Here is a 15,665-nt window from a genome sequence, read left to right as displayed (position 1 = left end):
TCCTATTTAAGTTAGAAGACCAAAATGCCATGTTGCAATACTATACTGCTATGGTAGCCAATGTTTCAAATGCAGGTTTTACAGGTTTGTGAGTGTACATTTTATCCAAAACCTAGTGAGGGTTTACTCATCTTTGCCAGTGGGAGGCTGTAGCTCAGGAGGTAGAGCAGGTTACAAACTGATCGGAAGGTTTAGTGGTTCGATCCCTGGCTCCTCCAGTCTGCATGTCAAGAGTATGAATGTAGTTAGGAAGCACTCAGTTAAGCAAAAGTGTGTGATTAGGTGAATGTGGCATGTTGTATAGAGCACTTTGAGTAATCTGGGAGAGTAGAAAAGCGCTATATAAGAATCAGTCCATTCACTGTCTGAACAGAGTTCAGCATGTTACTTTTGCACTGTTTTGCATGTTCTGGCACATGTTGTTATTGCATGGCTTGATTAAGTTACACATTAGGCTGACATCTGGGGCCAGAGCTGAAACTGTTCTGGGCCAGCCCAGGGCCAGCAGTGTGTCTACAACTGGCCCATGGCTGCACACCACCTACAGATGGCCCACATACCGCAAAGAATGACGGCCCTTTGGTGGCCCAGATAAGGTTTGCCAGAGGTAATCCACACATGGGCCAGCACAGGACAACCAGTGTGTATGCAACTGGCCTTGTGCTGTGCCCATGTGTGGGCCACCTCTGGCAAACCAGTCCCAAAAAACATATGTATTATACAGTGTTAAACAAATGAAGAGTACACAAACTGGTGTCAGACACCTGACCACTAAGTACTTCATACACTGTGTTCGTCAGTTGATAAAACAAGTTTTATGTATCGATAAAACATAACTACTCTAGATACAACTCACCTCTCGTATAGCTTTAACAGACTGGGAGTGATTACTGCAGCCAGCCTCAAATAAACGGCCACAACACAACTGTATAAAAGAATTTTTTCTTCTTTACAGTCATTGTGCCAAACCAGGGGGGAGGGCGCTGTTTCCCCATTGCACTGATAGTTGAGGCAAGTGGAAACACTGTTATGTTAGCAGCACACCGGTGACAGGTGTAGGTGATGCTTGGTGTCATGAAACACTGATGGTCTACTTTTGACTCAAGTAAAGACATGTGACCTCCAGGAAATGCTGTGTGCCTATAAAGTTTTAGCTAAAAACAGTTAAAAAAAAAACCCCCAGCATATTTTGCCTTCAAAATATGAGGACTCGCAGCTTATCCTCTCGTTGCAGAGCTCAGGCTGAAGCGTGTGGGTCATGCCTGCAGCTGGCTTGCTTTATTTTTGTTTTTTAATCTTCTCCCTGCTGAGTCACTGCTTCCCCTAAACGCCCCGCTTTCGATTTCCATTTCCTTTAAATCGTCTGTCTTCTGGGCGACCAGCAGGTGTCGCTGCTGCGCCTCGTAACTTTTCAGCAGTTTGTCAGAGTTTTTAAGTTGAGAGGAGAAGAGGCGCCGTTTCTAATGGGAGGGTTTTTTTGTTTTTGTTTTTTTGAAATTGTAACTTTTACTTTGCGCTTATGAAATTCCCACTTCTCCCTGATTGGAGGAACCGGGAGAAGCGTGATAAAGACATGATGTAACCAGGAGAAATGCATCAGAGGGCGTGTGGCTGAGAAAGAGCTGGCTTTTTGACTTCTTTGTGCTAAAAATAGGTGCATTAGCTCTGGGATAGAGGCTAATTTGAATAGTTAAAAACCGATTTGCATATGCGCTGAAGCCGATATGAAAACAAGACGAGCCGCCGATACGTGCGGTCAATTTACATACATAATGAGGGGGGAAATCGGCTTTTAATGGTAAAATGCCTTTTCTGGCCTCACTATGATGCATTATGCAAATCAATAAAGCGCCGTTTGATTAAAAGTTTGGTTAGTGCTGTCGCGGGGGGGTTTCCCGTCTGTGAGGTGACGTTACGCGCGGAGGGGGATTTCCACGCGTCCAGCAGCCAATCGCGAAGCCTGCCGGAAACACAAAAGCGGAGCACACTTAGTTCCACGCATGGCTTCGGGACGGTTTGACACTTCTCCCCGGGATCAGACAGACACTCTGAGCCGCTGTGCAGTCTAACTGGTGGTTTAAGGAGCTGTTTCAGAGTTTAGGACGAAGGTTTGGGCCGAGACGGAAAAAACCCAGAGTCATCCGGTTTGGAGAGTTCTCAAGGAAGAATTCAAGGACACGACGGTGGAGTTTAAGGTCCTCAAAGTGGTCTTAAAGACTGGACGCATGCCATGATAGACATGGACATGGTCAACGGTACCTCTGGTGGGTGGTTGTCTTTTGTAAACCTGTTGAGTCTTTGCGTGTGTTTGTGCGTAAAAGCGCTGACATCATCCTGAGGCATGTGATTTTTCACAGCAGAGGAGACAACACCCCTTCCCGGGATTGACCCGCAGGACGACAATTGTTCGAGCCTCAACTCTATAGATTTCGGTGAGTGGTGGGTCTTTTTTGTTTTGTTATGTTTTGTTTTGTTTTGTTTTGGCTCTGCGTGCATCTGCCGGAAGCGGGGAGGCATTACGGTGACCTGAGATGACCTCTGGCAGGAGGCGTGAACCATCATCAGAGTTCCTGCTTGTTTAATCTTAGGTTGTCTTATTTCCGATGTCGGAGAAGGAGAACTCAACATTTGGGACATTAAATTAAACGTGAAAAAAGTCACAACAGCTGATTTCTCTTATCTAACTTTGAAAACTGTGCTGCAGATGCTTGCTTTGTTTAATGTTTCATGATTTCTGACAAAGTGTCAGACATGACAGACCACAACCACTGGTCCCCAAAAGGTATATTTACCTGCAGGTAACCACTGCTCTAGATTCACTTTCACTGGTTAAACTGAGGCTGGCTACATGGCACCAGGCTTGTTTTTTTTTTTTTTTTATTGGTGCAGTGCTGAAACAACGTGCAACAGATTCATGCACCAGTGACAAAAACAAAACAGAGGAAACGGTTCATGTGAGGTGGTAACCACTCAAATTCTGACACACTGTGTCTTGTGACACGTTGCCACGTCTTAAAATAGATTGCAGTAATATACTATTAGGTTTGAAAGATGTTAATGGAAGTGTTTCTGCTTTCAAAACCAAAAACATAAAGAAACAGCATAGCTGCTGCCCTAAAGCGGTGTCAGATTTTTACCACATTTGCACTTTCACTTTGGATTCACCATCAGTTTGTATTCATTCACACAGACCTGATTCAAGAATATATCACAGAAAGTGAGCAGGTAGCACCCTCCCTATCTGGACTACCTGGACCACCTCCTCCACCTGCTGGCCTCCCCTGTTCGACACCAACCCCCATCCACAAACCAACGCAGACATCCAAGCCGGTGCTGGTTGCAAGAGGCACCTCGTCTAAGGTTTGTTTGTTTTGTTGTTGTTGTTTTGTTGTTTGTTTGTTTGTTTGTTTGTTTGTTTTTGTTTTTAGGTGGTGTCATGCAGGGTGTTGATTTTTCTGGTTTCCAGCTCATTTCACAGTTTCATACGTTACCCAGAAAGACTGCTGGCAACACCCAAGGGTGCCAAGCAGAGAGGTGTTTGTATCAGCTGTGGGCTGTGAAAGCTGCCAGCCTGGGGTGAATAGGGGCATAATTTTTTACAGTTTTTTTTTTTTTTACAATTTTTTTTCTTGGCAACATTTGTGCTCATTACTTCGATCCAGGTTCTATTTAACTAGATAAAGTCTTAATTAGTATACCCGATACTTAATTTATATAAAAGCCAGAGAAATAAATGTCAGTACATGCGCCTATTTTGTAAATATTCAATCAGTTTGGCTGCTATGACTGTATAACAGGTAGGAAACTGGAGTCTAAGCTGTCTGGAGAAAGGTTATGACTAATAAACAATGATAACAATAATGATGGCATTCTTATTTTTAGCCTTTTCTTATCTTAGCTGGGCAACATAAACATTAAAACAGTTAATGGATTCAGCTAAAACTTAAAACATTTTATTTATGAGAAGAAACTGTTAAAATCTGCTTTTGGCTTCTCTGATTGTTTTGGGTTTTTTTGAGGTTTTCTTATCATTTGTTTATGCAAAGCAGTCACACAGATGGGCAGGTTGTTATGCTCTTCCCTCGGTTTATTATTAGCAACAGTAGTTTTATTTCCCATATTGTTTTTGTGCTATTATTGAAAGGCGGTTGATATAAAACACGTTCAGAGGAAGCGTCTGTTCCTCCTCCTCGGCGGTGGCTGCAGCTCTCATAATGAGGCTGTTGTGAGGATAGAATGTCGGTGGTATGAAGTGCTGCATGATTCATGTGCAGCCTGCAGACGGTTGGCTTTTTTGCTGTGTGGCACAGAGCAGCCGTTAGGCAACTCGGCAGGTCAGGCTTCTACCAGAAAGCACGTGGTTTACAGGCAGCGGGAGCTCAGAAAGACTGTAATCTGATAAGAGAGGCACTGTAGTGACCGCACAGATGGGTAATAATGAAGGGCGGTAGAAGAGAAGTTCAGCCTTCTCTTAGTGAATGAGCTGCACAGGTTATGTTGCTGGGTTTGAAGAGGTTTTGCAGCTTGTGAGGGAGCGTGGCACACCTCTTTGTGCTTTTTTTTTTGTTGTTGTTGTTATAGAGGAGGTGGGCTTGGGGAGTGGAGAGGACATTTTGGAAGAGCTGTAATCTGACTCCTGCTTTCAGTTTGCCATCCTTTCTGTTTACAAGCCAAACCCACCGGAGACGTAAGGTTGCATTTTTCACCCCCGTGTCAGTGCTGTGATTGGCTGAAGGGCGTAAGGCTGAGCTGACTTCCTATTTCCGTTTGCTGGCTCGGTGTAGCAGGCTTTTGTTGAAAGGTCCAGTCCTTTTTTTTTTCTTTTCTTCTTTTGGGGAGGGGGCTAACACGATTGCAGGGGTGCATACAAACACTTTGACCAAAGACGTCTGGGGCTCGACAGGATATTATGAAACATGATCTCATGCAGAGGTATCACCCACATCTCTGCAGCGATGGTTTAATGATTCACAGCAACACGTCTGACAAAGGAGGCGACTTCTTTACTACTTTTCTTACCTGCAGGTTTGATCATTATCATTCTTATCTTCTGTTTTGTTTTTTTGTTTTTTTTTGATTAGCTACAGCAGATAGACTGCAGTGAGTCGGGTGAAACTTGATTTGTGATAACTTGGGGTTCACGGTGATGTAAGAGAAAGCAATCAGGCGCCTCGATGAGCAGAAACAAATGAGCGAGGATGGCACTGCAGAGAAAGAGAGAAACTAAAAGCAGCAAAGACAAAAAAGAGATACAAAGTCTTGAGTGGGAGCGGAAAAAGCTCGGTGGTCTGCGGTGTAACGGAAAAAATAAGACATCATATGCAAGAGGAGGAGTCGCAGAGCACGAGGTTAACTCTGCTCACTGATAGAAAGCACATGTATGGAGAGAAAACAAAAAGAAACACACGCCATGAGTCAGTTCTTTCACTGCATGCTTCATCTGTAGTGTCATCACTGCCTAAGAGACATGAGGTTGTTTTTCTTCATTAAAACTATGAAGATGTCGAGGCGGGAAAAAAAAGCTCTTTCAGCAGTAAAACCGCAAAACCGTGTAACATCATTAGACTGTTAATACAGACACACTGGTGTGTAAAAAGTACCATTGTAGTATTTTAGCTTGTCAAAGTGGAGCTACTTTCAGCTGCTTTATATAGAGTGACTTAGTTTAACATGGGGGTTCCCAAAATGGGAGCTGAGCTGCTACAAAAAGATGCAAAGTAATCATTTAGAAATATTCTGAGATATTAAATTGCATTTGTTGCCATTTTTGACACTTTTCTCTCATTGTATTTTTTTTAATGGTGAAATACTGAAACATCACACTTGTTTTTAAATTAAATAACCTAGACGTTCGGAAGGGAAACATTTTATTAAAAGGATTTTATGAAGTTGTGCTTTGAAAGTGAGTCAGTGCTTCGAAACTGTAGATATTCTTATAGGTTGTAACTGGTTGCGAATGCCTGCGTATTTGACTTGGTGACTTCATCTCCTTTACACATCGAGTGAATGAAATGTGACTGTCAGGTCAGGTTTTTACTCCTCAGCCGTAAAAGGCTGATCATGTATTGTCGTCACCTCACCGAGGCCGGTGACGTGGGCACCTAAGTTTGTGAATGCGATAACTTGAGGACAAGATGACGTAGGATTTTGTAATTGATACCACAGGTGCGTCTGCTGGGAGTCTGAGGGGTAGCACTGGCAGTTGCCAGTACTTTTATTTTAATGCAGAAGTTCAGTTTTTCTTCTTGGAAGAGTGTTGAGAAAGGTCGATAGTTGATGATCGGAAATCTAAAGGCATAGTTCAACCGGAGAGATGTTTCATGCTGTCAGCAAACTGACTCACTGCATTTGTACATCCAAAGCAAGAAAACCTCTGAGTGTAAATTAAGTTTTCATGAGAAATATGAAATCGAGCCATCTGACTTTTAAATTTCCTGCTAAAACAGAGGGAATAGGGAAAAAAACTGTGGGGGCATGAGGTAAGACCAGAGCAGAAATAAAAAGCATCGAGATCACAAACATGATAAAGAAATGGTTAAAACATAAAATAAACACAAACCAGTGAGGGGAAAATTAAAAAAAACAACAACTATTGTTTCTTCTTTCAGATACTTTGTGGATTTGCTTTGAAGTCTTTCGAGTACAGAAATTATCTTTACTCATTAGATCAGGTTATAAAAGACTCATCTGATGTGCATCACCAGCCTTTAGGGACAGTCGTGAGGCTTGGTTGGTTGTTGCATGTTGTCTGCATCTTTTCATTTCTGCCAGAAGTTTCTAGTGGAAGGTAAATATGTTTAAGTCAATTTTTTATTAATTGCTTTCTCTTGTCCCCCCCATCAGCCAGTCCTCCCTGTCATGGATATGGCATCGACTCATCCTTCCTCTGGGCGAGGGTCCTCGTGTTTGCTGAGCTCGAAGAACTCCGGCATCCCGTCCTCTCAGAACCGAGGGGACACGGACATTCTGGAGCGTGTTCTGGACAAGCCCAAGCTCGCAATAGTGGAGGAGCCCAAAGACAGAGGCATGAGGTTTCGCTATGAATGTGAAGGACGCTCGGCGGGCAGCATCCTGGGTGCATCCAGCACCCACACTGAAAAGACCCTGCCTACGATAGAGGTAGGAGTTTTTGTTTCAGAAGGGGAGTTTACACGACCTCAGAGGCAGTTAGGCTCTTTTAACCACAGCTGATCCTGTTTACTCTGTTCACTTGACCCCTCCTGTCTGAAATGGGTGGAGACTGAAAAAAATGTGGTTTGTCTGAATCAATTAGAAAGTCCCCACAAATCCCAGCTCGAGTGCAGTGAGATACAAGGAGGTATATCCCCCAGCTGCTTACTAACAAACACTCCCACACACATCTACACGCCACGATCATTCACACATCGACTTGGTGGTTACCAGGTTATATAAAGTTTAGTCAAGGAAATGTCCAGTTGCATAATGGATATTAATAGCGGTGAACAATGGTGTTAACCTGTCATTATTTTTGGATGAAACTGGTACCTGAGAGGACTTAGTTTTGCTTTTATTTATTTTTTTATTGCAATACATCAGGAAATCTGTAATGACCTTCTAACTATTGTTTAAAGTCTGCCCCTGAAAAATGTCTGAGGGGGAAAGAGACAAAAAATCCTGGAGCAACAGATAGAGAAGGTTAATCGGCTTTTATTTCAACTCTTTTCAAGCCAAGTTTCTCAGATGTCAGGGTTATCTGCTTTAGTTTGGCATATTACAACAGCTTTGGTCTGTTGGTCAGGGAAAAAATTAGGAACTTTAGACAACTTTTTCTGTGTTTTCTATCAAGAAAATCACATTAATAGGCATCACAGCTCTGAACTTATTCTGGATTTTTGCTATAAATCTTGTTCTTTTCTTTCTTTCAGATTCAGGGTTCCATCGACGGCTTAAAGAAGGTCAACGTCACAGTTTCTTTGGTGACCAAAGACCTCCCACACCGGCCTCACCCCCACTGCCTCGTGGGTAAAGACTGTCCAAATGGTACAGGGATCTGTTTTGTCACATTCAACCCTCGCAACAACCGACGTCACAGGTGAGCATTCGCCTTCGATCCCTGCCATTTTGATACTTTAAATTTCGTGGTGTGTCTTTACATTTTATTTGAACAGTTCCCCTTGTTTTTACACCCAGCTTCGCTAACCTTGGTATTCAGTGTGTGAGGCGGAAAGAGCTGGACATTTCACTTCAGAAGCGAAGAAGTCTAAATATCGACCCATTTCAGAGTGAGTGGGAGACGTATGCCAATACACCGCACCTTAATCTCCACGTTATTCTTCATTCACATATATAAAGGCAGTTTTTTTTTCTGTCCTCACTGACCCATTTTGTCTCTGTTCTCCCCTCAGCCGGGCATTCGAAGGGCATTGAAGACATGGACATGAATTCAGTGCGTCTGTGCTTTCAGTGCGAGCTCGAGTGGCAGGACGGCAGGAAAGACCATCTCAGCCCGGTGGTGTCGAAGCCCATTTATGACAAGAGTAAGACATAACCAGACAAACACACCGAAAAGCCTTGACCGCAGTCAACCAAGCGCGCCAAAAATAAGGCAGCGTACTTCCCTATTCTCACGCTTTGTCATGCATGTTTTTTTTTTTTTAATTCCAGAAGCAACAACTACATCACAGCTGAAGATCACCCATTTGAACCTGTATGAAGGTCCCTGCACTGGCAAGACGGAGGTCTACATGTTGTGTGACAAAGTGCAGAAAGGTAACAGGAAAGTTTTTTGAAGTTAGGTTCCAGGAGTAGATTACATAAAACAAGTCCAGTTTCCACTATTCAGAAACGCGACAACGAGCCTGATTACAATCTAAGTTTACGTGTAGGGCTTTGGAGCTTTAGTTAACTTTTAAATGAGATTTTTGTGTTTGTGTTATTAAAAAAAACAACCCACACACACCCACATTTTTGTAACTTAAAGTAGTGAAAAGAAGCGTGATAAAGGTCAAGAGTCACATTGTGTTTTTCTTGACTAAGAGAAAGCATGTGACAGGGTGCCCAGGAAGGTGGTGCGGTGCTGCATGAGGAAGTCAGGAGTGTTAGAGAGAAGTGTGAGAGCGATGCAGGATATGCATGGGTGCACTGAGACAATAGTGTGTGGTAGGAGCGACAGACTGGTTAAAAGTGAATTTGAGAAGCTGCTTTTGAGAGCTTCTCAAGCTGGCAGATGAGGTCTGACTCTGTGGAATATTATGTTTGCGTATGATGTGTCTGTCTACACAGGGAGCTGTGGGGGTTTCCTGTGTAGAGAAAAGGAGTGAAGGTGAGAAGGAGCAAGGTAGAAAATGTGTTTTGGTGAGGTGAGGATGATGGAGGAGGTGAAGGTGGTTGAGTTTAAATACTTGGGGTCAACCATCCAGAACAACTGGGGTGTGAAAAAGAGGTGAAGAAAAGGGTACTGGGTTGTGACAGAAGGATATCAACATGAAAGTAAAAGTTAAGAAGGCAGCTGAGAGATCAGTTACATTGCATGAAACGTATGAAAAGACCTGGAAGAAGCTGAGTTTGACATGCTGAGATGTTTGGAGCTCATCACAGCGACCGCTCAGGTTGGACGGTTCTGGGACAAAGTAAGAAAGATGAGACTGAGTTTGTTTGGACATGTGCAGTGAAGACTTGCAGGTAGAAAGATTCTGTCAGAGAAGAAGAAAGCACAAAGAGGAGGTGTGTGGATGTGATGAAAGAGGACTTGTAGGTGGTTTCCAGGTGGTAACGCGCCCTAAAGAAGAAAACCGTTGTGACCTAATTATTTTGAATAAAAGTATTAAAAGTTTTGATTCCTCTAAAAAAAAGGTTTTATTTTTAATCTTCTTTGTATTTTGGATCCTTTTTGAAACATTTTCTCATCAATTCTTAATTAAGAGGCTTCTTCGCTTCTTAAGGCGAACAGGAGGGTGGCCTTGGAGTCAAATGTCCCATGAGCCTAGGTGCTGACCATTACGGGGTCCCTAATGTAATAAAACCTGGGACTCCCAGAAGTGAAGAAGCTTCTTGTTAAAGACTCCCATGACCTGGATGAATGAGAACACAAACATGTTCTAATGTTTCTTGAATAATAAAGAGCTTTGCGTGTTTGGTCCTCAGACGACATCGAGATCATCTTCAGGCGAGAGTCGTGGAAGGCGAACGGGGAGTTTGCCCAGACAGACGTGCACCGACAGATCGCCATCGTGTTTAAGACTCCGCCCTACGAGGACCAAGACATCACAGAGGAAGTGGAAGTCAACCTGGCCCTGCGTCGCATCTCAGACCAGATGGAGAGCGAGCCCGTTACATTCAAGTACCTGCCTCGCAATCCAGGTCAGTCAGTACTGGACTTCCCTAACATCCTCTTCTGCCACACCAACCCTCTGCATGTCCTCCTTCACTACATCCACGAGCCTCCACTATCTCTACTCCCTGTAGATTCACTTTTCCGCCGGTCTCCCTCCTTCTTCTGGTCAAAAAGTCCACTGTCCCTCTCTCCTATACATCTCTACACTTCCACACTTATGTCATCAGGACCAGCCAACTTTCTGTTCTTCCTCCTCTTCATAGCTGTCCTCACTTCCTCCTCACTGCACTTTCATGTTCATTAACTGTCCTCTGTCTTTTTTTTTCTCTCAAAGTACTTCTTCCACCTTCTCTGCACACTCTCCGTACTCATTAGTACATTTCCATCCTGCTGCAAATCCTTTCCAGCTCGATCACTCTGTTTAACCAATCAAAACAAACCTTTATCTCCTTTCTTAGTGTCCAGCCTCACATACAACTCACTGTAAGCCTCTTTGAATACTTTCCTGTACGTCCTCATTCCACCATTACGTCACCGGCCACCACCATCTTTCCTTCGGCATTCCTTGATACCATTCCTACTCAACACCTCCTCATCACCTCTCTTCCCTTCATCTACATGTCCATTGAAGTCTGTCCTACTCTTTCCCCCCTAGGGGACACTCTCTGCCACTTGCTCCAGAACTCCCCTCTCTTTTCTAAATGACATCCAACCTGTGGGGCATACGCACAGATAACAATGAAAACCACCCCTCTGATTTCCACCGTCACACCCATGATCCTGTCTGACACTCTCTGCGCATCCACAGCACTATGTACACCACAATAGAACATTTTGAATCCACCTCCAGCGCTCCTGGCCTTTCCACGTGGTCTCCTGCACACGCAATACAGCCACCTTCTTTCTCTCCATCATGTCAGCCAGTTCTCTCTCCTCTTTACCAGTCATAGTGCTCACAAATTAAAAAAACAGATGCAGCAGATTATTGCTAAACACTGACAGCGTTTCATTTCTCATTTCAGACCCGTACGAGGTGAAGCGGAAGACAAGGCTAAAGTCAGAGGTGAACCTCAAGGAGAAGCCCTGTGTGACAGGTGAGGTTCAGACTGTCAGTTTGATCTTTGTGTTTTTACAATTCAGCATGTGAACTGTTTGACTGGGGTGTGCCACCTCTCTGGCTCAGTGTTTACATATTCTCACTCAAAATATTGTGACTTAATACAACAGGAAAAGCACAGCAAACCAACATTTTAAATCTAAACTTTTTGGATTTCATCATGCAAAAAGCATAAAGTGCCTTTAAGTGAATACAATTATTTTTATTTTAACTTGACACTCAGTCCAGATTAAAGCGATTCACAATCATGTTCAAACTGCTTGTTAAATGATAGCCAGTCTTCTCAAAATCCAGGTTTAAACTGTAGTCTATCTGCCTGACTTCAAGAACCGCAAAGCCCCTTTTCCACTGATGCAGGACCAGTCCATAATCTAGAACCTGCTCCACATATTTCCCCTGAAAAAGGGCCGGTGGCATTGTGGCCCAGGTTGGTGCCACAGAATTGCTGACACCAAAACTGAAACAAAATTAAGTGTGCAGGAATTTCACCCATGACTAGCAGATGCTTTTTTTTTTTTTTTTTTTTTTTTGCATGGAAATTACTCCAACACCTGCTAGTAGCGTTTGGGTCTCAAAGCTTTTTTTCCTCAGAAAGCCCCCCACACCAGCTCCACACCAGCACTGCATTGGTGGAAACGAGGTGCAAGTGAGCCATTCATTTATTTTCCTGTGAAAAAAGGGCGTCTTGGTCACGCTCACTTGGGTAAATTACAGAAACCTCAGTGGAACAGTTGAGTTGGTGTTTGTGCCATTAACCACACCTACTAAGAGTCAACATGTCTGCTGTGAAGATGCACTATTAGACACATGGCAGCTTCTGTAATTGGGACAAATCACAATGCCCTTCAAAAAATCACACTTAATCATTTTCTGTCTACTCATCACTGCATGATGAAGAACAGATCACATGCTAACATGACATTTGCCAAAAATGCCAAAATCGACCACTGGAATACACAGACATGACAAAAGAGGAAGTGGTCAGCCACAAATACCCCTTATGTGACATGTCATTTCTATGACTGATTATCACATGAAGATAGACTAGAGTTTTGTGTTATACATATATAGATACACCAAACAAGATAAAGATGGTGTGTAATAAAAGCACAAAGGGGTTAAAAGCAACAGGGTAAACTGTACAAAAGGTTAAAACTAAAGAGCAGCAAGTTCCACCTTCATGAAGGCTATTTTTGGTTGATGTCGACTCAGCTGTGGGGTTGTTTTGGAGGTTTTTCACACAGTTATTTCCATTTCATAGCCTGGTCTGACTGATATAAACAAGGCAAAACAGTCCTTGTGGCATAAAGTACTACAGATTAACAATGAGACAAACACCTTTCAAAATGATCACACAGCTGGCTCTGCACTTCTCCTCCCGTAATCTCAGTGAAGACCTTTTTCAAGACTGGCAGCTGTGTGTGTGTGCTTTTTAAAAAAGGTCGAGAATCACATGTCACAATCCAGGTACAAAGTCCTCCGTCTAATAACTGACCATTCATCATGTTTCTAACAGCTTTGTTTTCTCTGTAACGTAATCTGTTTCAGCCAAGAGCGCACCTGCGTCAGATCAGGTCATCCAGTTCCTCCCAGAGGCCCAAAACATGATGTCGTCACAAGAGCGGTCGCACCCTGTCCTGCCCGGCATACCCGCTGCGGCGGAACCGCGTTACTGCAATCCAATCGATTCAAACACAGACGAGGCGGCCCTTTACAACCAGTTGGTAGACATGCCTGAATTTTGGGAGGTCTTCAATAACCCAAACTTCTCCTCACTCGTGCCTGGCAACTTGGACATCACTGCCTCCGCCTTTGCTAATGTGGATATGAACTTCAACCAGAACTCCGGCTTCCTGCAGGACTTTTCCCATTACAGTGACTTGCAATTCAACATGCTCGTCAGCGAGAGCCAGAACCCGCAGTTGGAGCCGCAGGATAGCACGGTTCAGGTGAAAACGGAAGAGGAACTTTGAGGATCGTGTAGCACCGTTTACAGCTGTTTCTGTTTCTGTCATCTTTTAACATTTTGGTCACTTCCTTGCTGACAGTTTTATGTCACTGCCATGTGAGCACATTAAGCTAGTTTACCGCTTCCCCTTGTTTCTAGAACTTGTGCTAAGCTAACAAGCTATCGCCTGCTTTGTTTTTAGTATGAGACTGGTACTGATTAGCGCAGCAGAAAACTGAAACCATCCTTCAAAAGTGGATACAAGTGCCAAAATGCATATGCTTGTCTCTCTGGAGTCAAGTTTGAAAAATCCCATCAGCCACTTGAACTTTCATCACAGAATATCATTCATTTAATACATTTCAGAGGTTTTCTCTTGATTTTTAATGGATTTGACTTTAAGTCAAAGGTATAACTCCTACTTAAGCAAAATAACACGTTACATGCTGCTCTGATGGTCTGATGACAGTTAAGGCTGCGCATAGCTCTGCAGGCCGAGAGATTCCACTTTAACCCCTTTGATGGCACTGGTTCAGAGCTCCTTTATCCTTGGCTCAGTGCTCTCATGCTGGCACACGTATCCAGTTCATCCCAGACAATGGGTGAGAGGTGGGGCTCGCCATTTACCGTCACACCACTTTAGAATCGCCGGAGACCCACGCACAACTGCGCTGCTAAGCTGTTTGTTTTATTGGCTTACTCATGTCTAAACACAACAAGTTAGTCAGTACTGAACACTTAGTTAAGTTTCACACCAGTGATCATCAGTGTCTGATCTTCTGTGACAACTTACAATCAGTTTTGGGTTTTTTTTTCCATCTGAGTGTTTTCTGTTTGAGCTGGCACTCAAAGCAGTTTTTCCACTGTAAGCCACACACACAGACGTCAGATTCTATTAAAAGTGGTCCAAGGAAGGAACAATGGTGATGCTGTGGCCTCTTTCAGCAGGATAATACACCTTGCCACAAGTAAAAAAAGGTTCAGGAACATTTTAAGCCATTGACTTGGCCTCCAGATTTCCCAGATCTCAGTCTAATCGAGGATATGTGGGACCTGCTGGAGGTCTGCGCCTCGATGGGTCAGGGCTATTTTGGCAGCAAAAGGGGAACCAACACAGCACTAGGCAGGTGGTCATAATATTGGGCCTGATCAGCCAGCTGTTTGTTCAGCTTTTTCAGTTCGTTCACTTCTCATTAGCACACAGGGACCTCCCACCACCAGTCCCCTATATTATGTCGTCTGTCATTATCAACTTGAAATGCTGTCAAATGTAAATGAGAAACTAGTGAATATAAAAATAACAAACGCTTCGGCTTTTTGAATCATAGAAGAATATACGTGGCATTTTTGGTGCTTGTATCCACTTGTGAACAATCTTCCTGTAGTGAGTTATCTGCTGCGCTTGCTCTGCTAGACTGCAAAACCATTATGGAGCAGAGCGCCTTCTTTCCTGCTGCTGCTTTGCACTTTGTTGCCCTGTATTTAACCCCGTACCTTTTTTCTTTTTTTTTCTTTTCTTCTTTTGCTCCCAAAGCCTTGCTGGCCAAGTCTTCGGGAGCAAGTTAGCATTCCTTATTTTCCATAAGTGCTGCAAGCATTAATTTAAAGCCTACATTCAGTGTGGAGTTTAAAAGGAGAACTCAAACTTCTCCACAAAAGCTGTAAACTTCCATAATTGCAGTCTGTTTTAATTGCAAGGTGAGACTAAAATGGTATTAAATGTTTGTGCGACATTTGTTTTGTTTGCTTAGCTGAAGCTGCCGGCAGCATAAAAGGGTTTGGTTTTTTTTTGTTTTTTTTTAATCACCAAAAGTCTCAAGTACAGTAGTTTGGGATCAATTCTTCTTTGTCCCTGTCTGTTATTGCTCTCTGTTGGCTGCCACAGCCGCTGGCTTGTTTAATATTTAATCAACATAAATGTAATAGAAAACAGCCCTTTTCCTATTTCTGGCTTTCTTTGTGTCAGTTCCTTTTGTTTGTCAGTTTCGCTCTTGTGCTAAGCATTCAAATTTCCAATCGCACCTTATCACATGTCTGCCCACAGTGTAGTGCAGTAGTCGGAGAAAAATAAAATGTCTGTGTGTAACTTTTGTTGTGTCATTACTTCCTGTTGAGGCAGAGTGAGAGGCAGAAATAAAAGATTAGAGTGTGTTAAAGGGGATTCAGCTGCCGCCCACACACATTCCTGAGCTGCTCTCTCACTTATAAAAACAATGATTCTTGGCAGCTTCGACATCTCCGAGATGCTTTTCGGCTTGTCACGTCGTAGTTTTAAATATCTTCAATGCCTCAAGAGAACCTTGAAG

At 43.3% G+C, this 15,665-nt stretch overlaps 1 protein-coding gene across 3 annotated transcripts; it reads left to right on the top strand.

Moving 5' to 3' along the window:
- The first annotated feature begins 416 nt into the window (after positions 1-416).
- relb (v-rel avian reticuloendotheliosis viral oncogene homolog B) lies at positions 417-15,445 on the top strand. 3 transcript variants are annotated; one of them, XM_040009292.1, is made up of 11 exons: positions 417-2,264; positions 2,361-2,432; positions 3,191-3,360; positions 6,844-7,119; positions 7,887-8,053; positions 8,152-8,243; positions 8,367-8,498; positions 8,626-8,730; positions 10,105-10,320; positions 11,317-11,388; positions 12,960-15,445. In XM_040009292.1, exons 1-11 carry the CDS (start codon positions 2,231-2,233, stop codon positions 13,382-13,384), a joined length of 1,761 nt encoding a protein of 586 aa, XP_039865226.1. In that variant the 5' UTR covers positions 417-2,230; the 3' UTR covers positions 13,385-15,445. The 3 variants fall into 3 exon arrangements, with proteins under 3 accessions (XP_039865226.1, XP_039865224.1, XP_039865227.1); XM_040009290.1 differs by having other exon boundaries at positions 2,358-2,432; XM_040009293.1 differs by lacking the exons at positions 417-2,264; positions 2,361-2,432; positions 3,191-3,360 and adding an exon at positions 3,785-5,025.
- The last annotated feature ends 220 nt before the right edge of the window (positions 15,446-15,665 follow it).

The sequence above is a fragment of the Simochromis diagramma genome, unplaced genomic scaffold, assembly GCF_900408965.1.
Source record: "Simochromis diagramma unplaced genomic scaffold, fSimDia1.1 OVJJ01000344.1, whole genome shotgun sequence".
In the NCBI taxonomy this organism is placed as follows: Eukaryota; Metazoa; Chordata; class Actinopteri; order Cichliformes; family Cichlidae; genus Simochromis; species Simochromis diagramma.
This window is presented reverse-complemented; position numbering and strand designations above follow the sequence as displayed.

Coding starts and splice junctions, on each gene's coding strand:
- relb (XM_040009290.1), top strand. CDS start 2,231: ATGATAGACATGGACATGGTCAACGGTACCTCTG. Junction 8,731..10,104: donor GTGTGACAAAGTGCAGAAAG/GTAACAGGAAAG, acceptor TTTGGTCCTCAG/ACGACATCGAGATCATCTTC. Junction 10,321..11,316: donor GTACCTGCCTCGCAATCCAG/GTCAGTCAGTAC, acceptor TTCTCATTTCAG/ACCCGTACGAGGTGAAGCGG.